The following is a 26706-nucleotide window of genomic DNA, read 5'->3' on the forward strand; positions in this document are numbered from 1 at the left end:
TGTGCCATGAGTGTAGATTTGGTGAGGAAGGGATGTATTCATTTTTTTCCCTTTCAAGTGTTCTTATAACATTTCTTTTTTAACTTGAGTTTATATTAAACTCTTCCCATTGGTCAGGCACCCTAGAAAGAAGTGTTGAAAATGCATGTGCAACTCCTAGAACATCACACACACACACACACACACACACACACACACACACACACACACACCAGGTCATCCAGAAACATCTCAAAAGTAATTCCAGGGCCTGAGAGATAGCATGGTGATGAAGGCTTGCCTTCTAAACAGAAGACCCTAGTTCAGTCCCAATGCAGCAAAATTGTCCAAGAGAGCACAAAGCCAGGAGTGGCCAAGAGTACTACTAGGAATGACCCAACTCCCATAAAAAATAACCTATAGATGGAGCTTTACACATCCACGACTTGCACACTGCACTTTCTGGCATATAAATGCTTTGGTGCCCCACAGAAGTGTCATTTAGTTCGGCACCTTTTAAACAGAAGCACATTCAGTATATGTAGTTCTTCAGTTCTCTTGGAAAAAAAGAAAATAACATTTCTTCAAAATATAGCCTCAAAACATAAAACTCTCCATAAAGAATGTCTGTGAAACTGACACAAATGGCCTAAACCCTAACTCTAATGCTTCTGTATTTTATGAATTAAGGAGCTCTTTCACCTCATGTTACACAATAGCACTCCAACTTTTTATAGCCTATTCCATTAAAGTGCAGATTATAAGTGTATAAAGCCAAAATCGTAAACTCTACAGACAAGAATAGTGTTGTGGACTTATGGCAATGAATGATACATAAAATTAATTCCAAATGCTATGAATTATGAAGTATGAATATAATTCATTTTCACTGATGTATTCATTTATTCATGCATTCAACTTTACACATATTTATTTAATCACTCTTTCACCCTTTTTCTAAAAGGTAAAAGAACTCTGAGAACCTATTTAGTTAATAAAACAACTCAAGGCCCTTTTCCACCAGATCCAGTGATTTGAGTGTCATGGACATAATTGAACTCTTAACTCAATTTATTTTTTAAGCAGTATATTCATTAGAAATTTTTCCCAGAATTTTTTAAACTAAAATGAGTAAATCAGTTCAGTTTTATGGTGATAAGAGATAGTCAGTGTTAGAATTCTTGGTACAGTTTGTCATGGAAAGCAGATACTCAATAAAAAAAAAATGTAGTTAGAAATAAACAAATGAAAAAATAGGGTATTTTTGCATTCAGGCTCCAGGTTCCTGATCATTGCGTATGATGAATATTGTGTTTACTGCATTTTGTATAATGTCTCTATTAATTATGGGTACTAGTTCCATGCCTTCGATACAGTTTTCCCATTTCTAGGCTGATTTTAGCTGAGTGCTTGTTAGTGGTAGCCCAAAGAGTATGGAATCACTTGGGCTTAAAATAAATTACACATCTTTTCTTAATATTACCATATTTGGGTAATGTATATAGTTATATTATAATTATATTCCAATAGTAGTAACATTGGTCCTGATATAATCCTTCATTTTGTTTTGTTACTAACACAGAAAAAAAAATTACCAGAGTTTTTACCAAAATTTTGAGTGCTTTGTCTAGTACTACAAATTCAGAGCCTCTTCTGATTTTTGTACATGTGTTTAAGGATTCATATACCATCTCACCATGAAAAGATTCTTTACTACTCCATTAAGACAAGTGCTTGGCATGATGAATTCTGATTCAAGCCAGTAGATGAGAGAAACATGCTCAGTCAGGCAGTGCAATTCTGAATGAGCCACAGAATGTTCTTTCTTACTCAAATCCCAAACGTTACTGACTTATGAGCAGAAGCAATAGGAATGACACACTGTCAGTGACACAATAGGGCTTTGCCAACAAATAGAAAATAAAATATATTAAAATGGTTAGGATGGTAAAATGTCTTAAAATATTAAAATATGTGGTTCCCGTTGCTGGCGCGGATGTGGCGAGAAAGGGACACTCCTTCACTGTTGGTGGGAATGTCCACTGGTCCAGCCCTTCTGGAAAACAGTATGGACGTTCCTCAAAAAATTAGAAATTGAGCTCCCATTTGACCCAGTGATACCACTCCTGGGAATATATCCCAGAGAGGCAAAAACGTGTAGCCAAAGTGACATCTGCACTTGTTTGTTCATTGCAGCACTCTTTACAGTAGCCAGAAACTGGAAGAGACCTGAGTGCCCAAGAACAGATGACTGGTTAAAGAAACTTTGGTACATCTACACAATGGAGTACTATGTGGCTCTTAGAAAAGATGAAGTCATGAACTTTACATACAAGTGGTACAATATGGAAAGTATCATGCTAAGCGAAATGAGTCAGAAAGAGAGGGATAGACATAGAAAGATAGCATCCATCTGGGGGATATAAAATAATAAAATATGAGATTAATACCCAAGAATAGCTGAGAGCAACACCAGGAGAATTACTCCATAACTTAGAGGCCAGCTGGGTATTCTAGGGGAAAGGACAATTCAGATAGAAAGGGGAACACCAAGTGGAGGGTGTTTGGAGGATCCTCCCAGGAGGGGAGATGCAGGTTGAAAGTAGACTGGACTGAACATGTTCGCCACTCAATGCCTCTTTGGCTGATCACAGCACCCAGGAGGAGAGAGAGAACAGGGGGAATGCCCTGCCACAGTGGCAGGGGGGGATGGGGGGATGGGAGGATGGGGGGGGAGGGATATTATCCTGGTGGTGGAAAATGGGCACTGGTGGAGGGATGGGTATTTGATCGTGGTATGACCGAGATCCAAGCACAAAAATTTGTAAATCTACAACTGTACCTCATGGTGTTTCACTAATAATAAAGAAAAAAATATGTGGTTCCAAATTATTATTTATTCTAGGAACCTTTTAAAAGTCCACATAGTAAACTGAGACTTCCAAATCAACCATTTAGAAATCTAAATCAGATCTAAATCTGAATCCTATATAAATTTATATCAGCATGTATGTGTATAGATGTACATGCAATAGATGTATAGTGAGAAAAGCTCAGAGATAGAAATTATATATATTTTAGAACATTTTCATTTTCAAAACGATTTTTCTTATAGAATTTATGCTTTTGATATTAGAATTTTTAAACTCTGCCTTTTCTCTATGACTCCAGAGAAAAAATAATAAATACCCATCAATAGAAGTTAATAAATTAATTTGCTGTAAGTTCCTATAGTGGAAATATCACTGTCACTGTCACTGTCACTGTCGTCCTGTTGTTCATCAATTTGAAGGAGCGGGCTCAGTAACATTGTGAGGCTTTTGTTACTGTGTTTGGCATATTGAATACGTCATGGGTAGCTTGCCAGGCTTTGCTAGGTGGGATAGATACTCTAGGTAGCTTGCTGGGCTCTCCGAGAAGGGTGGAGGAATCAAAGGCGGAAGAATCGAACTCGGTCAGCCTGGTCAGTCGCATGCAAAGCAAATGCCCTACTCACTGTGCTATAGCCCCAGCCCAGTGGGAATATATCATTGTTAAAATTAATGGACTAGGGACCTGAGAGATGCCACCAACATGCCACCAACCCTACTTCCATTCCCAGAACAGCATATGCTTCCCTGTTAAATGCCAAAATTGGAGTGGTCCATGAGCATAGATCAGAAGCAAACCCTACGCACAACAATGGGTGTGGCCCAACCCCTTCTCAAATACTAGATTGCATCTTCTATCTGAATAAACAAGAACATATTTCAGAGACATAATGTTAGTTGCAAGTATCTATTCTCCAGATAATATACAATACACAATATGATTCTGTAATGTTTTCAATGATACAGATACATATCAAAGAGAACCACAGACTTTTTTCCATAAGGGTCAGGAAGCACAGCAGTTGGTATTCTAGAAACTAGTGATTTGATTTTCTGTAAGTGCCTGAAAGTACAGTTGTTGCTCTGAAAAGTAGTGATTTCATCCTAAACTGACTTTTATTAGCCCTAAGTACATAAATAAGTCTTAAAATTACTTTATGTTGGGAATGTGGCTCAGCAATGGAGCATTTATCTTGTATGTGAGGTTCTGGGTTCAATTTCTGGCACCAAAAAGTAATATAATATATAAATATAAAGTATGTGTGCATATATATGTGGATGTGCATATATACATATATATATGCCCCTACATATAATTACCCCTATATATATGGGTGAAAGAGAGCTTTGAAACTCTGAATTCCATAAAATGTGTCCACTAATATTACCTACTTCCTAGATAACTTTTGTGACATTAGGTATTAGCTGCAAAGAATTTAGCTTACTGCATGGTCAATAGTCAGGCAATACCCATGAGTGTAGTTAATCATTGTATTACATTGAATTAGGTGCGTAAATACTGAGCCAAGAATAATGGGATATAATTTTTTTAATAAAAGCATCTTAGGTTTGTGAAATGGTACAAAAACAACATTTTAATGGAGTCAAGACTGACTTCTCATTAACTGCCCAGGAAGCGGTGAGGAGAGAATTTTTAAAAAAAAATGGTCTCCAGATATAAGATACAAACATGTAAATTTAAGCTCCAGATGAAACACCGTGAAACTTGACCTTTAGATCTCTCTCTTTTTCTACTTTTGGGTCTTCGCTGTCCCTTCATGAGGAAAGATTGATCACAAGCTGAAAATGTCACTGAAGAACCTTCATTCTGGGTTTTAATAGCAGGGGTTGAATCAAGCTAAGTGGGACTCATCAGAACCTCATCTCTGAAAGGAGAAAAATAAACCTTACAGATTAAATAAGAAGCTCTCTTTCCACTGCTAAACTAAGTAGCTCTCAGCACTGGATTTATAAGAAAACTTCAGGGTAAAATCTGTCTCCCCTTCAGCCAAGTATATGTCATATTCTTGTGATGACTGGACGCTGCTTTAAGCTGCCCTAGGCCTATTGTTTTAGCCATTATATTCTTCATATAACTGGTTTCAGGGCTTTTAGGTTTTTTTCAAGCAAATAACTAAAGTAATATCTTTATTTGCATCGGAAGTAAGTAAGTAAGATTATACTCTTGCTCTGTAAACCCAGTCTTAGAATAGCTTTTCATAGTTTGTCCCTAGATCACCAGTTTGCCCAAATTTGAATATTCAGAAAATAATTGTGGAGTTGTTGAGAAAAAAAGAAGTCAATTCTTTTTCAGAAGATTTAGCATGGAATATAAACTCGGAGACATTCCACTTGCCCACAGCTTGATTATTGTGCTGCTACAATGATTAGTGCAGGTTTCCATTTCTTAAAAGTCAAACGATATCATTGGTGAGTGAAAATACAGATTAGAAGATCACCGAGGGATAGACTGAGAGTTGTGGAGAGGAAGGGGACTGGATATGTGACCCTTCTATCTGCAACCGGTTTAGAGAATTTCAATTAGCATTTAAAGAGCGCCTGTATAGCTGCTTTGATTTGAACAGTAAAATAGAAAGATTTTATTGGTAGTGTGATAAATTTGACTCTAACTTAAACTTTTATTTATAATATATTACCCATTTATCATTTAAGGAAAATAATAAAATGCATTTGGTTACTGAAAGGCAGTGTGCCAGTTTACTATCCTATTTCTTTCCTATTCTGTGGATGTTTTTAAAGGCAGAAAACATTGATTTATAGGTAAAGAACATTCCTTCAGAGTGGAGTAATTACATGGTCATTTGAATATAACGGTGACATTTTTTACCCCCCCCCCAAAAAAAAGATCGGGGGGATGTATTTTGAAGCCTACAAATTAAATAAATATGGCTTCCTGGTAGCCCCCATAAAATGTGTTTAATGACTAAGCTGTACTTAAGTTCATGCAAGTGTAATTTACATTTTCCAGGAATGGACAAACGAGGTTTTCAGCCTGGCAACAAATCTTCTGGCCCAGAACATGTCCAGAGATGCATTTCTGGAAAAAGCGTAAGTCACTTGAATTTTATTGCAAATGGGGTGTTGCTTCTGAGTCAGTTTCCTTTCTCCTTTGTCAGTCTTTGTTTATGCTGCACTGGCATCTTACATTGATAAACATAAATTTCCCTTCGAGGTTTGTTGGAGAACTGATGCCTCTACTGTTTGGAACTGGAAGACTTCCAAGAAAGATTGCTCTTTGCTCTTAGCTGCACATCCGTGTTATGACTAGGCCGAGCTCCCTTGAATGTCAGTGCTTTGGACGCACAGCATGGAGACACTTCCAAATCCTGGCAGTTGTGCCCAGAACCAAAAATTATTAATTTCACGAATCTACTTCTACATCTGCTTGTATCATACCCGTGATTAATTCAAAAAGAGAATGAACAACATATGGCACTCACGTCTGTGGAGTCTTAGACTCTGATAGACACTCCAATAACTTCTCTGCCTGTCTACATCAGTAGATGGCGAACCTTATTCCATTGCTTGGAGCAAGTTACCCCTATAGTTTTGAATAAGAAAGAGGAGAAAGGATACATGGGAAAGAACAGGATGAGAGGAAAAAGCAAAGTAAAGCAACACAGGATTTGCCAATCATTATGGACTCGACTGATTTCTAAATTTGAGAGGGGGAAAGTTATGATTTTTGCCAAATCAGCAGCAAGGAGAGTTTCCTTTGAAAACCGAAGCTGTCCAGCAGGTGGGAAGCCTATAAATAAAACCATAAGCAGAAACATTACTTTGTGACCTTTTGTTTTATCCACAAGTTTCTTTTTTCCCTATTCTGTAAGACATGCCTCTTAAAAGTCAGGACACCAGACTATCTTTCCTTATTACTTTCATGTAAATTCACTTCGCTCTTCATTAGTACTTCACAGGTCTTATTCATGTTTCACTTAAATTTGTCACTTAAATTATTTTTCCTATGATCCCTGGGAAATAAGAAATTTTATTTTGTCACTTTGAGATTTTTCCTGGCATGCCCTCCCCCTTTTCTTTATTTCTCTTTAAATTATTTTTTTAAATAATTAAAAGAATTAAAAGTTTGTTCTTATTTTCCTTCATCTAGCAAACATTCTAGAATGTCTATTTTGCCAAAAATTATCGGGGAAAGTGGACACAAAGATAAATATTTTACCAGAAATATGGCACATGATACATTTGATTAAGTATTTAGTTCGTTATTTATTGTCTCCTACTAACATCTATGTTCTGTAATTGTATCCCTAGACTAGCTCCCTGCCTATGGTGTGGACCCCTAAACATGTATGTTCCTGTAGAATAGCATGTGCAGTTTCAAAAAATTACAGCTCCAGTCTGCAGCCTGTCAGAAGTTTTGAAATTTCTCTTGCTCCTTCTCTATACACACGTGAAAAAGCAGTTGAACAGACAAATTGATTTATTATTTTCACCCAAAGGAATACTAATCTGCAGTAGAGTTGATAATATTCCACCGTAAACAAAAATATCGATGAATCTCACAATGTAATGTTGATTGAAAGTATCCAAACATAAAATAATGAGATTCCATTTATATAGATTGTAAAAACCAGGGAAAAAATAATACCCCACAAAACCAAAGTGATTTTGTTTATAGTTGAGACAATGGTTCCTTCTGGGAAGTGGGCCCTGGAAGGGGAAACAAGAGGTGGGACTGCTGGCAAGTACTGAAATTCTGGTTCTTAAGCTGGGTACCAATCGCAGACATTCAGACAGTGGAAAACTGACAAAATAGTGTACACATCCTATGCTGGGAATTTTATTTTTCAATAAAAACTCCTTAAAAATTAAACACTTGCTTTTCTGCTTCTCCAACAGCTATACTAAACTTAAACTGCAAGTCACTCCAGAAGGGCGCATTCCTCTCAAAAAGTAAGCTAGTAGAACATTTCGCATTGTTCATTTTCTGTTTTCTCCAAGATTTGAACCCGTGTCATGACTGTGTTTTGCCTCTTCTTGGGCCCTCTCAGGAGCCCAGAAATGCTTGGTAACCTCTTCCTCTTCATGCCCATGTTCATGTAAATTATAGCTAGTTTCCTTAAAGTCATTCCCAGGTTATTGATTTCCTGTGGTGTCATTTTTAAGAGACAGCAAACTAGGAGAGGGTTGTGTGTGTGTGTGTGTGTGTGTGTGTGTGTGTGTGTTTCTGTGTCTGTGTGTTGGGTTGGGGGGAGAAGGGGAAGTTCAGCCTTAAGACAGTCAGAGGTTCAGATATGTACATGGAATGGAAATGGAGCGATATTGGTGGCTCTTCATATCAAAATGACATGGATTTAAAACTGGGATTGTAAACTTAAATGTCAGCAGAAGTCATGCGGAGGAATTACATTGGCGAAAAAGTGAACAGTGAAACCCAACCATAGGAGACAACAGCAGCTCAACTCTACCATATTATTTCAGTCCAACTTTTTTTTTCTTTTTGGTTTACACCTGGCATTGCACAGTGGTTGCTCCTAGCTCATGCACTCAGGAATTACTCCTGGTGGTGCTCAGGAGACCAAATAGGATGCTGGGAATTAAACCTAGGTCGGCCTCATGCAAGGCAAATGCCCTATCCACTGTGCTATCACTCCAGCCCCTCCAACTTTTTTAAAACCAAATTACTGACCAAAGAAAGCGCATCTGTAAACCATACACAGTCAAGAATCTTTAATCCTTTACTTAGAAGGCATCAGTGGGCTTCTTTTAATAAAAGACTTAAAATTTAGATCTTATGATTATTAGCAATGTGGAGCATAAGAAGTAGCAACAATGAGAGTTATTAAATAAGTTAATTTAGGGTTTCATATTAGAGTCCATGTCATAGAGTGTGTTTTAATCAGACTGTCACCTTTGTAACAAAATACTGACATGTAGATTAGATAGTTTGATTTGAAAAAGTATACCCAGATCTTTCAGAACACAGATGTGACTTGGTATCTTTAACCGCTTAAAAGACGAATGATGAGAAAGGTTTGATTCAATGGGATGGTTGTCATTGGTATTATCAACAGGTGTTTTTTTTTTTGCACGAATTTGCTTTTAAATCTTTCTCTCTGGTTCTGTTTTCACTGCACAGCATATACCGCTTGTTTTCAGCAGACCGGAAACGAGTTGAAACTGCTTTAGAGGCTTGTAGTCTTCCATCGTCCAGGGTAAGTATTTTGTCTCTCCAAAATTAGCACTGTGAAGATCCTGCAAATAGTCATGCTAAAATACTTACTGCCCCCAGTAATTTCTTAATTCCTATCTTTTTTTTCTTTTTGGGTCACACCTGGCGATACACAGGGGTAACTCGGGTAGCTTGCCAGGCTTTGCAATGCGGGTGAGATACTTTCGGTAGCTTGCCGGGCTCTCTGAGAGGGTTGGAGGATTCGAACCCAGTTCAGCCGGGCTGACTGCATGCAAGGCAAACGCCCTACCGCTGTGCTATCACTCCAGCCCATTAATTATGTTGGGTAGAAATATTTGAAATACTAATTTTATCATACAATTTTTAGAACTTTTAGTTTTATGTTTATAACTATAAATTGAGACTTGGGTAGTGTGTGTTTATAAGTAAATATATTGCATATTCTAGAGGACTGTGATCAAAAAACTTTACTGAGGGTAAAACAGGATAAAAAAAATGGAGACCACCTACTTTGGTCATTTTGTGGTAAATGAGAGAATAAGCATGTTACTTGCTTGAATCTCCCCATGTAGAACATATTTTAACATGTTTTAACTTGCTTAAATTTTCCCTTCATAAATTTCCCCATATTTCAAGGCACTTAACTAAGTAAGCCAACTCGAATAAAATATTTGCTTTCTATATGTATGTCTCTGAAATAACCATTTGCCATCATTTCTAGAACTAAGTCTATTGCATAAAACCTTATCTCACGCTATATGTAAGCTCTTCTTTCTATTACAAATTATTTTTTTCCTAGTATCTAAGCAACAGGGCCAGAGCGATAGCACAGCAGTAGGGTGTTTGCCTTGCATGTGGCCGATCCGGTTCAATTCCTCTGTCCTCTTGGAGAGCCTGGCAAGCTACCTAGAGTATCTTGCCCAACGGCAAAGCCTGACAAGCTACCCGTGACATATTTGATATGCCATACACAGTAACAACAAGTCTCACAATGGAGACGTTACTGGTGACCGCATCGAGCAACTCGATGAACAACATGAGGACAGTGCTATCTAAGCAACAAGTAAACATTTTGCCAAGGATGGCACTTACAGGAAGAAACAAGGAACCTCTTGAAAGGCATTGACAATGTTCAAGTTGCTCTGAATGAAGATTGAGACGCCATTCTTAAACGTATGATTAAATTATTAAAAAGTGTATAGTGCTATTCTTAAATTCACCAGTCAGTTCCTTTTTGTGAATACACTTCGGAAAATAAGGTAAGAGGGAAGAAAAATAGTGCCACTCCATTATCAGTTTCCTGTTATTGGTGGAAAAAAATTCGTGGTGTTGTAAACACTGGATAGAATTGTGGAAAGCCTCCCCCGAACATTTAACCTTCCCTTTGATAAGGAAAATGAAATGATTGAACATACTCATTATTGCTCTTTTGTGAGTAAGGAAAAATATAGCCATTAAGGTCCTGTCTTGACTCAATATTTCATAGCTCTTTTTAGAAGCCCGCAAGTACAAAGGAAATGACAGTGAACAAAATGAAATCCCAGGATCCCAGGACTGGAGATTTATTGGCAGTGCCAGTCAATAAACATATTACCTGACATATGTATATATTCACAGGAATGAATGAGAGTAAGAATGAAGTACTGCCATGGAGAATAAGCAGTGCATTTCAGAGAAAAGTAGACGTTATATACTAAGTCCAGTTGCTGAAAAGAATTTGAAACCATACTTCTAAAATATGTACAGTGTAGTAAACCAATTTTATTTGTTAAAAGGGGGGAAAAGTCTCTTTACCTGTTTTGGAAACAAAACAACCACTGTTCGGGGAGGTATTTGGGGGGAACAATGTCAGGGAGCCCAGAGATTGCTTTCTAGGATATTCAGTCACCCGGGCTGAATGGCTCAGTTCTAGGCCAAGAAACAATGCATCCTACAGTTCTGGACATAGCAGGAGACTTGTGATGCCGTGGTTCAAACGAGGGTCCACTGTATGTAAAGCATGTGCTTCTGACCTGATGAACTATTTCCTGACCTCAAGACCATTGTTGTGAGCAGAAAAAGAAAGTGTAAGAGATTAACTTAGAAAGAATTACTTTTTTTTCTTTCTAATTGTTCCTGGTTTTACCATACTATGTAAAAGTTAAAATGATGAAAAACTTAAACAATTATTATAAATTTATCTATATGAGAAGAAGGCATAGAGAAGGAAATGGAATAGAAAATCAAATCCATTAACCCATTCTCTGTAATTTGCAATTTTCTGAACAATTTAATTTTGAAAATTTAGTCATTAAACTTACTACACTTGATCTTAGCCAAAAGGCCGAGCAATAGCACAGCGGTAGGGCATTTACCTTACAAGCGGCCAACATGGCCGACCGGAGTTCGATTCCTCTGCCCCTCCTGGAGAGCCCGGTAAGCTACCAAGAGTATCTTGCCCGCACGGCAGAGCCTGGCAAGCTACCCGTGAAGTATTCGATATGCCAAACACAGTAACAACAAGTCTCATGATGGAGACATTACTGGGCCCGCTTGAGCAAATTGATGAACAACGGGAGGACCATGTGTGTGTTAGTCATTAAATATAAACTGACTTTTTTATGATTCATTGTGTCTGCTATAGGCTCACACTTTCAGTCCAGTGTCAATTGGAGACATTTTAAAAGGACAATGAGATTTAATACCAGGAATAATGTTTATATCAAAAAAGTATTTCTCTTTAGCTTTTATATTAATTTTCTGAAAACTGACAGATTTTTAAAAAATATATCATAAATCCCCATCATGAATATTTGAAAGATCTTTACTTAAAGTATCCTTGGAAGACTTATAAAATTGGAATGCTTAAAAACACATTAAAAACCAAGGTGTTTGGAAGCTAAGAAATAAAGAATTCCATAAGTAAACTGTATTTTAAATCCTTGTTGTAGTTTCATACCTTCAGAACAATGGCTCTAGAAATATAGAATAATTAGTAAAGATGTTCTGGATGTATTGACAGGAGGTGTTTCAAACACCCCACAAAAAAAAGTCTTTATAGGTGGTAGATAAAATAGTATGTCTGAGAGCCTCATTGAATAGCCAGTGGTCATTCAAACTAGATTTAATTGTGTTCTGTAAATAGATACGTTACCAGAAACACAGTGGATATCCGGTTGAGATTTTTTTAGACATTATCTTTGTGCACATTGTTAGGAATAATTAAATGTGCTTGAACATGTATCCCGGCTGCTGACGTGATCCATTGGAATAACACATTCCTTTAGTGGGTACTTCTGTACAGAGTACAGTTTCTGCCAATGTTACCTGCATTGTTAAAAATAGGACTGTATCGAGAGAGAAAGTAATCACTGTCCTTCAAACAATAATATAAATATATTTTCCAGTGAGAACTGTGAATGTCTCTCCATATTAAAAAATTACAACTTATAATCTTTCTGTAAACCAAAGTAGTTTTTTACCAAATTCTCTTTGAATTAGGATTTAGGGACTTGAAAATAACTCCGTGACATTGGGAATTGTAGTGTTGTCATGGTCTGGTTATAAATGCATTAAAATTAAAAAGTTAAGGACTTATTTTATGGATTTTAAGTAATAATATCTATCATAGTAAAGAATATGTACATAAGAGCCTAAAAAACAGATCAGTGGATAAGGTGCTTTCCTTACATATAGCCAAGCTGGGTCCATCTCCAGCACCCCATATGGTCCCCTGAGCATCGCCACACTGATCCCTTACCATGGGAGTAAATGCTGAGCACTGAGACGTAAAATAGTGATTATTTTAAATTGAAAGAAAACCATATATTTTACTAAATAATACTATGAAAATTAGTCATAAAAGAATTCTTCCAAAATAACTGTAACATTTTCTCCTGTGTCTTATATCTTAAATATAAAGCAGAAGTATAATCATTTGTACAGCTCTGATTCTCTAAAATTCTAATATTGTAATTCCATTTTCAAATCAGTTTATGAATTTAGTTCATTATGAGTAGTTTACTTGTAATTATCTTGCACTCTATGACTTACACTTATTTTGTATAATTTTAGAATAAAATGTTGAGGATAGTTTGAATTTCTGAATGTAATGAAAATTAATCATTTTATTTATAGCACTAAAGTCTATGTGTGGACTTTATTCATTAGAGAATAAAGACATTTGAATAAAATTAATATGTTTAAGTAGCGTTTTAAGAAAATAAATTCCAGTTTACTAGCAAATTATCTAGAAATAAAGTTTAAAAGTAGAAACCAGAGCCAGAGAGAGAGACAATATGTAAGAAGCTTGCCTTGCATGAGTTCGACCCAGATTCTATCTCCAGCAACCCCATAACGGTCCTCTGAGCCCCATGAGGAGTAATCCTTGAGTGTGGAGTCCATGAGTACACTTGAATATTTCCAAGTATGGCCCAGAAACCCATAAAAAATATTAGAAAAATTAGAAACCACATTCCAAACTGATGGAATATTTAGGTTTTAGGTTTAGCCTCTATTATGGAATCAAAGTGACTAAATTCAAAATATAGTTCCTATTCCTTCTTAGTCAGAAATTATCAGAGAAAAGTTTGCTGATCACCCAGGTCTTCATGTTCCTGTCTGTATGAAGGAGTCACTATCCATACCAGCTTCACAGAATTGACGGGATTAAATGAGAGCATTAAAGTAAAATCCATAGTGCTTTTTGTTTGGAATACAATAAGAACCCAACAAATAATTAACCTTATTAGTCTCTGACTATTTCCTCCCTGTTTTTTTTAATATGACATAGTGACTGCATCATAACCAGTTCAATAAAATCTAGAAATGCAAAAACCACCATTTTTACCATCAAGGTGTTTTAGTGCTGTTGTTTTTTTTTTTTTCAGCTTTGCCTTTGGGAATTCTTTGAAGATAACTGTGGGTTTAAAGCAATGTCATATTTTTAAGTTTGTTAATACTTTTCAGTTTCTCTAATAAATGGGCTTGATTCAGGCTCTATTGCCCTCTTTAATTCTTACCCGCCCCCTCCAAGTCCTGGTAACTATAACAAGTACTGACATGTTTGTATTGGATTTCTGATATGGTCCTGGACTCAGGACATGAAACTTGAAATCTTGCTCCTGTACCTATCCCACAAATATTGTCTATAATATAGCATGCATCAATCTGGGTAGCCAGAATTATTAAGATATCAATAATTTTCTCAAAAATTTTGTCAAGGGGACAGAGAGGCAGTACATTTTGTTTGATTTAATCTCTGGCACTACATATGGTACCCTGAACACCACCAGGTGTGACCCTCACCCAAAATAACAAGATCAAAAACTTTAGTCTTCTTGAAAATCAGAAATATTGAAATATTTATAAATATGTGAAATGTTAAAATGAGAGTATTTAAAGGTAGTTTTGAAATGTGGGAAAAATGTCATCTTTAACATGGTCAGGAAGAGTACTTGAACGTTAAATATGATCATACAGGAAACATAAATCTGTATGCCAGATTTGAAATTATGAAATTCAGGAGAAAATGTATGAATAAGATTTGTGAATTTCAAATATATGAATATGAAATGTATATATGAAATGTAAGCTATTAGTAATAGCCTATATTTTCTCTGAGTATCTCCTCATGCCCTTTCACTTAAGATTCTGTTGGTGCTTATCTTAATTCCTTTCAACAAGATATTTTCTCTCCCATTTTCACCCACTAACATTAGAGACTTGAGTATCCTCATTGGTTAAGTTGTACAAGTAAAATATGAACAAAAGAAATGAACTGTATGAAAATGTTTTTCTTTTTTCTATGTGGTTACCTCTAACTTATAGTAAAACTGTTGAATCAGATTATTTATAATATTCCTTTTAGCGGATCTTCATTCACAATTGGTAAATAAATAATGTTTTGACTTTTAGTGAACCATGTGTTCTATATCACATGTTTGGATCTTATATAAAATGACTAGTTGAATCTTATCTTTGAGAAATAGGTCACACGTGAGTATCCACAAGTTCCACTTTGTTCATAATTCACATTAATTCAATTACTAAATATTTACTTGCACACTGTTACACTCTTGAGTGAGACCAATTAACAAGTAATGTACATGCCTTAGCTTTGGTAGATCTGTAAATAGCAAAGAATAATGAGAACTTTTATCTGTGAGAATAATAGTTAAATGAGTTTAGCATTTAAATTCATAAGGTGTGATGTATGAAGCACAGATGAAAGACAAAAATCCAGCTGATGGGAAGAAAAAAACTCCCAGTGGAAGGGATTTTAACTGAAAGCAGAAAAAAATGAATTAGGTCATTAAAAGAGAGAAGACAATTATTAACATTCTTCCAAAATATATATTTATAGAGCCATAGAGATTTAACAGGGATTATGGCATTTGGCTTTGACCAACTCTTCCCTAGTCCCTGACACCTTGTGGCATTAGCCCTTAAGTGCCACAGGGGGTGTTCCAAATCTTCCGTGAAGAATATCTATTGTGTTTGTACTAGGTGAGTTGGAGTGAGGAAGTGGGATAGACTCTAAATAGTACAGAAAATGGGATAAGATATCAGAGATCAAAAAAATCTAATAAAGACTAATGTATGAATTGACCAGTAGTGTTGTAATTGGCCAATGCAATGCAGTAGTCATATTTTCTGGAAACTGATTTTTTTAATCAAGATTTTTAAGTCTTCTATGTGTCTTTCACCTAAAGAACAGATTAGAGAGGATTATTTCCAGCTGTATAGACAAATTAAAGAGACTTGCGTATCTAACTCAAACGAAAGGAGGCAGAGGAAATCTGTCCATTCTTGGACAGCCCATCTAAACAACAACAAAAAAAAATCATAGAAGTGACTTTTAAATGAATGACTTGCTCCCCAAACAATAAAAACAAGAGGATTCAAGAGAATTAATGACTTGTGCTTACTTGTAAAAATTTTCATCTTATGAATCAAATGGAAATTTGGGAATCTAACCTGTTTTAGATTGTAGACAGAATAACAAAAATAATCTAAGTGATATTCCCATTGTTCTTGAAATTGGCTATTGGTGCTCATTAATTGAGTTGGTTTTGAAGCAGTTAAACTTCATAGTAAAAAGTATCTTTCTATGTACAATGATGCAGGTTTGTTATTTCAAAAACATCTAAAAAATCAGATTTAGTTAAGGAAATATAATTTTATTTGTTCATTTTACAAATATGGAGCCATTGCTACTTGCCAAGTGGTGAGCTAAATTCTCTTATCTCCCAGCAAGCATTTCAGACAGTAATCAGTTATTTTTTAGTTATTTCTATAAAAATTACTATAAAAACGTTAATATGGTAACATGGAAGGGTGTTTTCATTAGTTTAAGCACATAAAATAAAAATAATTATATAAACACATACCTGAAGTAAGAAAACAGCATGAAGAATGTCCTTCCTGTTAACAAAGGCTTAAATACATGCTTCCGGTTTCCATGGTAGCCCAACAAAACAAAAAAATAAGTCATAGAAGTGACTTTTGAAATGAATGACTTGCTACCCAAACAATAGAAACAAGAGGAATCATGAGAAATAATAACTTGGGCTTACTTATTAAAAATATTTTACAATTTAGCAGATAATCTAAAGCAGAAGGAACATTATTAAAGAAAAAAACAAAATTTCAATATTTGCTTTCTTCTAAAAATATTTTCCACCAGAAAAAGATTACTTTACCATTTAAAAATTTTATGTAAAAATTTGACAAACATAAACACTGTAAATATAAATAAACATGTTTACACAAACAATGCAGATGTCCTTTATTCCACTAACTTTTACATGCAAAGCTAGTTAAAATGATGAATTTATTTTATCGACTGTATCTTAACAGAACATTTCAAAAACCACCTAAAAAAGCTGCTACATAGACCCTCTTCTGTGTAGTTATTTAGTCCATTTATCTTATTCCTAAGGGTATTGGTTGCATATTATTAAGAAATTGCCTTTCATACCATAAGAAAGAAAAAAAACTATTAAATTTTTCAATAAGAACAAAATAGAGAAAACAAGATATTTTATACCTCAAAGCCAGTTTCAGAATGAACTCTGTGGGTGATCTCATATATTTTCTGAGTATTTACCCTGACCTTCTGGAAGAAAGAGAAAAAAAGAAGAAAGAAAGAAATAAAGAAAGAAAGAAAAAAGAAAGAAAGAAAGAAAGAGAGAGAGAGAAAGAAAGAAAGAAAGAAAGAAAGAAAGAAAGAAAGAAAGAAAGATGGAGAGAAGGAAGAAAAGGAGATAAAAACAGTGAAAGGAAGATAGTGTGAGAAAAATTTACTGACCTTGTTGTTTTATTTCACAGAATGATTCAATACCTCAAGAAGATTTCACTCCAGAAGTATACAGAGTGTTCCTGAACAACCTTTGCCCTCGACCTGAAATTGATAACATCTTTTCTGAATTGTAAGAGAACATATTAATTCAGTTTTCAGTGGTCCTTACAGTATTGGGGGGGGGGGGGCGGGATTCAATCTTTACATACACCATATTGAATGCAGGACTTGTGCATGGTTGGTTGGAGATAATCCTGTACCTCTCACTCCTGAGCTGAGGTGTTGTATCAAGTGAAGTTTCCTGTGATTTGTTACTGGGTGTATTTGTATACAGTATTTGGTTTTGTATCCTCAGGATGCTCATTGAGTCCTGAAGATTATCAACAGGGCAGAATCTTGTCTGAGAGGAGATAAATCGATTAGAGTAAAAAACAGTGAACTGGAACAAGTCATTTTGTCTTTCTGAACTACATTGATCATTTGATCACTTGACATCCCATTACTCATCAATTTGTTTGAGCAGGCGCCAGTAACATCTCCATTCGACCCTATCACATGCTAATGTAGCCCAGTAGCATCTTCTTGTTTTAGGAACACGAAGAGCCTCAAACTGATCATTCAGGGCCTTGACAAAGAAGTCTGACCAGCTCGTAGGTGGGCGGCCATGTGATCTTTTGACATTCCGTGGAATCCAATCAATAATGGCTGTAGTCCAGTGGTTGTCTTCAAATCGCATTATGTGTCCACCCCATCTGATTTCCGACTCCTTGGCAAATGAGACAGCGTCCCTGATTCTTGACAGTCGATGGAGGTCAAATCTTTGGATTCTTTCTCTCATTTGAGTGAAGCATGATACTCTAAGCATAGTTCTTTCAATTCCTCTTTGGGAGACCCGAATAGCATTCTCATCCAGTTTGCATAGGGCCCAGGTCTCTGAGGTGTATGTTAATGCAGGAAGAACAGTGAAATCAAAGCGATGTGCCCAGAGCCGGAGGTTCTTAATCCTCTTAGCTATTTCTTCGAAGCTCTTGAAGGCATTCCAAGCCGCTCTCTTCCTCCTGCGCAACTCGGGTGACAGGTCATTTGTCATGTTTACTTCTCAACCTAGGTACACTTAAGTGTTGCATTCGGAGAGGTTCATTCCATTGAGAGCAGATGGAACGTCAGGAACGAGTCTATTTCTCATAAACATTGTCTTCGTGAGATTCAGCTGTAGTCCAACCTTTCCACATCATGGTCAAAGTCGGCCAGCATTTGTGCCGCTTGGCTAATGTTTGGTGTTATTAGAACGATGTCATCAGTGAAGCAGAGGTGGTGGTGGTGTCATTGCCAAGCGTCTATCTTCACTCCCATTCCTTCCCATTCCAGTCGTCGCATGACATTCTTTTTTTTATCATTTTTTTATTAGTGAAACACCATGAGGTATAGTTATAGACTTATAAATTTTTGTGCTTGTGTTTCAGTTATACAATGATCAACTACCCATCCCTCCACCAGTGCTCATCCTCCCCCACCATGGGTCCTAGCATCCCTCCCACCCCCCACCCCCCATCCCACATTCTTGAGGGTGGCACTCTTCAGTGAAATGGTATTACCCTGCCAAACCCCTCTCTTGACATGGATGATCACTTCCTTGTAGAACGGTGAGATCCTGGTAGTGAATCCGTAGTTCAGCTCACGGAGGATCCTGATGTATTGAGTTTGAACACCCTGTTTGGCTAGAGCTTCTATGACCACTTCAGCCTCAACAGAATCAAAGGCCTTCTTTAAATCAATGAACGTTAGACAGAGTGGCATCTTGAACTCCCGAGAAACCTCAAGGAGCTTGGTTATCATGTGGATATAGTCGATCATGCTGAATCCTTTGCAGAACCCAGCTTGTTCACATAGTTGTCCTTCATCTAGTGTTCTGCCAATCCTATTCAGGATGACTCGAGTGAACAGCTTGTAGACAACAGACAACAGACAGATTGGGCGATAGTTGCCAATGTCGTTGATGTCTCCCTTCTTGTACAGTAGTACAGTCTGCTGATTTTCCTTTGGGACGGAATCTTGCATTCAGACAGGTAGCGTGTGAAGAGCTGAGCCAGCGTATTGCTGAGTACTGAAGACAGGTTCTTCAGGTGTTTGGGTCTGACCTTGTCTGGGCCAGGTGATGTTCACTTCTTTACCAATGAAATGATGTGTCGGATTTTGGAAAGGAGAACATTTTGAACAACATATCCATCCTGTGGAATTTGGTATATGGGCAGGTGGACGTGGTTATCTAAGAGATACGAATAGAAATCATGGATAATCTCTCCATTGTCCTTCTGGAAGATGTGATAGATCCATCAGGACGTAGGAGGGCAGTTATCTTGGTCTTGTAGTTGGCGAAGGACAGGCAGGTGTTGCGAATGCTTTTCCCAGCTTCTGCTGCATCTGCCAGCACTAGCTGCTCTTCTCTCTTTGAGGTCTTCCATATTGCTTCTCTGCACTGCTTTGCGAGCTCGAACGTTTGCTTGCAGTTGCGAACTGCATTAAGGAAATTAAAATTTTGTATTACTAAGAAAACTCCATGGCAAAAATGTATTTACTTTTAAGTTTGAACTTATATAGACATTACTTACAGAATATGAAGGAAAATAGAGAAAGAGAGAGAAGAACCAAAGCACTGAGAATGTTGGAAATGTTGGAAAATAGCAATGTTTTGCTATATCGAAACCTATGTGGTGACTGAAAAGCAATTCAAAATTGATTAAAAAAATTAAGATTTCTTTATATGATAGATAAGCACAATGCTTCTGAGGAAGGCATTAGATATTCTTACTTTTCAATGCTCATTGCCATTACTGTTTATTAATAATTATGATAGTTATGCCATTGAATTTGTCTTTGAGTTGCTGGAAGGATTGAACTAGGAAAGTTAGTTGATTCACATTATATTGGAGAACTATTATATCAAACTGTCGATAAAGAATACTTCAAAAATATACATTGTGGGTCAGAGAGGTATTTCAGCAGGCTATAGAGTTCATGTTTTGCACACAGGAAGCTCAAATTTGATCCCTAGCATTGCTTACTATATGTCCCCTAGCATTTATATGAATGACCTCAAAGCAACAAGCCATGAGTAGACTTTAAGCACTGCTATGTATGGCCCAAAATCAAAAAAGGAGGGGAAAGTGATAAAATATCTCTTGGGACCAGAGAGATAGTACAGGATTTAAGATGCTTGACTTGCACAGCAACTCTGGGTTTTGTTTTGTTTTTTTTTAATGAATCACCATGAGAGACAGTTACAGACTTACAAGTTTGCATGATTACATTTTGGTCATACAATGTTCAAGTACCCATCCCTCCACCTGTGCCCATTCACCACCAATGTTCCCACTATCTCTCCTGCCACCCCACCCCTTCCCACCACCTTGCCTCCTTGGCAGGCACTCTCTCTCTCTCTTTCTCGCTCTCTCTCTCTCTCTCTCTCTCTCTCTCTCTCTCTCTCTTCCCCCTCTCTCTTTTATATTATAGTTTGCAACACAGGTAATAATCAGCCATCATGTTTGGTCCACAGTCTACTTTCAGTATACCTTTACCATCCTGAACAAGCCCTCCAACCATCTTTTACTTAGAGGTCCCTTCTCTATCCCAGTTGCTTTTCCCCCCAGCACATGAGATCTGCTTCCAAGCCATGGAGTGATCCTCCTGGCTCTTATCTCTACTAATCTTAGGTGTTAGTCTCCTATTATGTTACTTTATATCCCACAAATGAGTGCTATCTTCCTATGTCTGTCCTTCTATTTCAGACTCATTTCACTTAGCATGATACTCTCCATGTCTATCCACTTGTATGCAAATTTCATGATTTCATCTTTTCTAACAGCTGCATAGTATTCCTTTGTGTGTGTAGATATACCAAAGTTTATTTTTTAATTAATTAATTTATTTTTTTATTTATTGAATCATTGTGGGAAGACTTACAAAGCTTTCAGGTTTAAGTCTCGGTCATACAATGATCAAACACCTTTCCCTTCACCAGTACTTATTTTTCACCACCAAGAACCCCAATATACCCTCCTCCTACCCCTTCCAATGCCTGTGAGGCAGATGATTTCTACTTAACTCTCTATCTACTTTGATTACATTCATCACTCCAACAAAAGATGCACCATTATTGTTTAGAGTTTCCACCCCAAAATCAGAATTGCTGAAAAGGCATAGTGAAATAATTTGTTTTCTGTAGCTGCTTATGAGAACCATATGATTTTGGATTTCTGATATTTTACTTATTAAGTCTGGAGGGATGTCTGTCAAGAGCCAGATAATTACGAGATTGGTTTCTGTGGCTCTGGAGCCTTGGCCGTGCTGGAGAGCCACTTGTGGGGGGCAACTCGTGACCTCGGTAGGGCATGAAAGACGAGCCAGGAACCCCACCCCCACCCCCCATGAGGTTGCAGTTGCCCCATCACCGCTGGCTCATACCTGGCTTTCCAATAAGCTCTGAGGTGGCGGCCACCTTGCTGGGGGGGAGGGGGGGAGCGGGGAAGGCAGAAAGGAACGGCACCCTTTCCCTCCCGGGGAGGCATGGTACCATGGATTAATGCATTAATGCATAGTCCATTCAGTTTTCTGTTGCAAGCTGCCAGGCTCTGCATTAAGTCCTTGTGCTTCTGGAGCCATGGTAGTGCCCCCAAAGTTTCTTTAACCAGTCATCTTTTCTCATGCATTTGGGTTTCTTCCAGATTCTGACTATTGTCAGTACTGCCACAATAAGCATACAAGTGCAGATGCAACCCGCAACCCTGTTTTAATCCCCAGCACCACACATGATCCCTTACTCACTGCCAGAAGTTACCCTTGAGTGCAGAGTCAAAAGTAAGCCTAAAGAATAGTCATTTTGTCCAAGAGCAAGAAAAAGAAAGAAAGAAAGAAAGAAAGAAAGAAAGAAAGAAAGAAAGAAAGAAAGAGAAAATACAGAAAAAGGAAAATATGCCCAAACAGATTTCTGCTTTGTTAGGATTTATTTGTAAATTAGTAATAAAGTGAAAAGATAGGAAAATATGATGAACCAGAACTTTAGTTTAATGTCCATTGTACTTCTGTGGTCATTAGAATGGTGGATCTGTCCAAACAAGATGCAGTGTTCCTAGAGTGAATTTGTGTTTGGTATTGAAGAATTTGGGAAATAGTGGAGGAGATTGTAAAAAATGTTTGTAATCCATGGAAATAAAGAGCAGTTCTGGTCAAACAGTACAATGTTATTAAGACTTATTTAAGATAGGAAATTTAATACTGAGTGCTCTTACTGCTCTGACAGGATTTTTTTTCTCTCTACAGCTAAATGCATTATATGAATGAGGCCTCATAGAAAAGAATATTTTAACTTCTGGGTTTTTCACTATTTTCAGTGGTGCCAAAAGTAAACCATATCTTACCGTCGATCAGATGATGGATTTTATCAACCTTAAGCAACGAGATCCCAGGCTCAATGAAATACTTTATCCACCTTTAAAGCAAGAGCAAGTGCAAGTTTTGATTGAGAAATATGAACCCAACGACAGCCTTGCCAAAAAAGGTCAGTCCATTTTACTGTACACAATAGAGAAGCTGTTATTTCTGATTGTAATTGTGTCATACTCTGCAAAATGGCAGCATCAAATGTAACTTAGGTTAGTTTTCTACATTTCTTTGCCTGCTTTACATTTCTGCCTTAAGTTGCTGTTGATTACATCACAGGTAGGTGTTTTTAATTTAGTGTGTAATTTTTGTTATTTTTATGTATATATATATATATATTTAAAGTCTGATCATTTTGTCTTTCCATAAATTTTCTCAGTGGCTGAAAGCATCTTTCTCACAAAAGAAAATCACTACTTTAAATCTCTTTTGGATTTTTGCCTAGAAACTCCATAAAGTGGCAGATTATTCTAGGTTTCTACAACCAAGATAATGTATAAATATGTTTTTAGTTTTATTGAATCACCGTGAGAAAGTTACAAGCTTTCATGTTTGGGTTACAGTCACACAATGATCAAACACCCATCTCTTCACCAATGCACATTCCCCACCACCAATATCCCATGTGTACCCCCCCTTTCCCACCCTCCACCTGCCTCCATGGCAGACAGTATTCCCCATTCTTTCTCTCTACTTTTGGGCATTATGGTTTGCAATACAGATACTGAGAGATTATCACGTTTGGTCCATTATCTACTTTCAGCACACATCTCCCATCTTGACCGGTTCCTCAAGCCATCATTTTCTTAGGGATCCCTTCTCTATTCCAGCTGTCTTCTCCCCTTTGCTCATGAGGCAGGCTTCCAGTTATGGAGCAATCTTTCTGACTAGTGTATCTACTATCCTTAGGTGTCAGCCTCATGTTATGTTGTTTTATACTCCACAGATGAGTGCAGTCCTTCTATGTCTGTCCCTCTCTTTCTGACTCATTTCACTTAGCATGATACTCTCCATGTCTATCCATTTATAAGCAAAGTTCATGACTTCATCTCTCCTAACAGCTGCATAGTATTCCATTGTGTAGATGTACCAAAGTTTCTTTAACCAGTCATCTGTTCGAGGGCACTTGGTTTGTTTCCAGATTTTGGTTATTGTGTACAGTGCTGCAATGAACATATAAGTACAGATGTCATTTCTACTGTGCTTTTTTGCATCCTGGGGCATATTCCCAGAAGTGATGTTGCGGGGTCATATGGAAGCTCAATTTCTAGGTTTTGAAGGACTGTCCATACTGTTTTCCAGAAAGGCTGGATCTACTGGGCATTCCCACCAACAGTGAAAGAGCGTCCCTTTTTCCCCACATCCACGCCAGCACTGGTTGCTTTTGTTCTTTTGAATGTGTGCCAGTCTCTGTGGTGTGAGATATCTCATTGTTTTGATTTGCATCTCCCTGATGACTAGCGATGTGGAGCATTTTTTCATGTGCCTGTTGGCCATTTGTATTTATTTTTTGAGGAAAATTCTGTCCATTTCTTCTTCCCATTTTTTGATGGGATTGGAGTTTGTTTTTTTTTTGTATAATTCTACTAGTGTCTTGTACTTAACCAAGGAAAATATTCAGTCCATTGAGCCTTTATCTCATTGCATTGGTGAAATTTTTATTTGGGCAAAAGAAAGTTGACTTGATATGTTAAAAGTTTTGAACAAAATATTATAGTCTAAAAATTGGTATTAGAAATATATCTCAAAATTGTCTGGAAGCTATTAAGAAATTATTATAATTTTTATGTTGCACAAGTGGTTTATAAAAATTCAGACAATCCAAAAATTGGATGAAATATCCAAACTGTCAAAAAGATGTAAATATCTTCTGTTTTAATGGTCAACGTTATAATATACATGTGTGTGATATATGTCTGTGTGTATATATATCATATATGTCAATTGCCTATGTGATATGTATGATACACACACATATATGTTTTAAAGCAGGATAGAATCAGCAGGTTGCTAACAGAAATATGATTGCCAGAGAGGTCACTGTAGTAATAACCACAAGTTACTCCACAAGGGTATCTATAGTTTTAGATGACATGTTCTTTTGTTTGTTTATTTGTTTTGAGCTACATCAGGTGGTGCTCAGGGCTTACTCTAGGCTCTGCACCCAGATCACTGCTGGCAATTATTAGGAAACCATATGGGGTGCCAGAGATTGAACTCAGGTTAGCCCTATACAAGGCAAGAGCCCTATATATGCTGTGCTAATACTCTAGCCCAGATGACATCGGCTTGTAAGCTAAGTTTTAAAATATGAAAATAAGGGGGAGTCTCCTGCCCCCGCGCCTGGGTGTCCCTCGCTGGGACCCCTTGGAGGGGAGCGGGTCAAGCTTTCCTCCCCACCCCGAACGGGGCTCCAGCAGCCGAAGACCTCCAGGACCAGCCACCACCATGCTGAGACCACTCTCCGCACACATGAAGGTACTGGCAGAGGGACAAAGCCACGCGCGTTCCGGGGCCGAGACCTCCAAGCCTACTCGGATTGGAGTCGAGCATCTTCCACACAGATCCTCCAAATTCCAGCAGGCGGGGGTCACACCCACCACCTGGCCCCCTGGCGCCGTGTAATCCCATCAGCGGCCAAGACTCAGAGACTATAAAATCCAGATCCCGGACGAGAACACTGCAGTCTTTTGCCCCCGCGCCTGGGTGTCCCTCGCCGGGACCCCTTGGAGGGGAGCGGGTTGAGCTTTCCTCCCCGCCCCGACCAGGGCTCCGGCAGCAGAAGACCTCCAGGACCAGCCACCATCATGCTGAGACCACTCTCCGCACACATGAAGGTACTGGGAGAGGAACAAAGCCACGCGGGTTCCGGGGCCGAGACCTCCAAGCCTACTCGAATTGGAGTCGAGCATCTTCCACCCAGATCCTCCAAATTCCAGTAGGCGGGGGTCACACCCACCACCTGGCCCCCTGGCGCCGTGTAATCCCATCAGCGGCCAAGACTCAGAGACTATAAAATCCAGATCCCGGACGAGACCAGTGCAGTCTCCTGCCCCCATGCCTGGGTGTCCCTCGCCGGGACCCCTTGGAGGGGAGCGGGTCAAGCTTTCCTCCCCACCCCGAACGGGGCTCCGGCAGCCGAAGACCTCCAGGACCAGCCACCACCATGCTGAGACCACTCTCCGCACACATGAAGGTACTGGCAGAGGGACAAAGCCACGCGCGTTCCGGGGCCGAGACCTCCAAGCCTACTCGAATTGGAGTCGAGCATCTTCCACCCAGATCCTCCAAATTCCAGTAGGCGGGGGTCACACCCACCACCTGGCCCCCTGGCGCCGTGTAATCCCATCAGCGGCCAAGACTCAGAGACTATAAAATCCAGATCCCGGACGAGACCAGTGCAGTCTCCTGCCCCCGCGCCTGGGTGTCCCTCGCCGGGACCCCTTGGAGGGGAGCGGGTCAAGCTTTCCTCCCCACCCCGAACGGGGCTCCAGCAGCCGAAGACCTCCAGGACCAGCCACCACCATGCTGAGACCACTCTCCGCACACATGAAGGTACTGGCAGAGGGACAAAGCCACGCGCGTTCCGGGGCCGAGACCTCCAAGCCTACTCGAATTGGAGTCGAGCATCTTCCACCCAGATCCTCCAAATTCCAGTAGGCGGGGGTCACACCCACCACCTGGCCCCCTGGCGCCGTGTAATCCCATCAGCGGCCAAGACTCAGAGAGTATAAAATCCAGATCCCGGAACCGCGCGGCCGCATTCGCGGCCGTGCGACATCTTATCAGAACTCTTCTTTATGACATCTTATTATCTCATTCCTACTTTGGACAAACTTGCAGGCTATCGAATGTAGCCTGCCCACAGGGCAGAGTCTGGCAAACTCCCCGTGGCGTACCAAATATGCCAAATACCAGTAACAATGATGGGTCTCATTCTCCTAAAGAGCCATGAATATAATCTCAGG

General features: G+C 38.5%; 1 protein-coding gene across 2 annotated transcripts in view; it reads left to right on the forward strand.

Annotated features, from left to right (window-relative positions):
• PLCB1 (phospholipase C beta 1) overlaps positions 1-26706 on the forward strand; it is a 787019-nt gene that overhangs the window by 523241 nt on the left and 237072 nt on the right. For both annotated transcript variants that reach the window (XM_056121100.1, XM_056121101.1), the window contains exons 5-9: positions 5839-5918; positions 7728-7781; positions 8968-9043; positions 17332-17432; positions 22690-22856. In XM_056121100.1, the coding sequence (XP_055977075.1) occupies positions 5839-5918; positions 7728-7781; positions 8968-9043; positions 17332-17432; positions 22690-22856 (478 nt within the window). The remainder of the gene's footprint in view (positions 1-5838; positions 5919-7727; positions 7782-8967; positions 9044-17331; positions 17433-22689; positions 22857-26706) is intronic.

The sequence above is a fragment of the Sorex fumeus genome, unplaced genomic scaffold (assembly GCF_029834395.1).
Source record: "Sorex fumeus unplaced genomic scaffold, SorFum_2.1 ptg000044l, whole genome shotgun sequence".
Taxonomy (NCBI): domain Eukaryota; kingdom Metazoa; phylum Chordata; class Mammalia; order Eulipotyphla; family Soricidae; genus Sorex; species Sorex fumeus.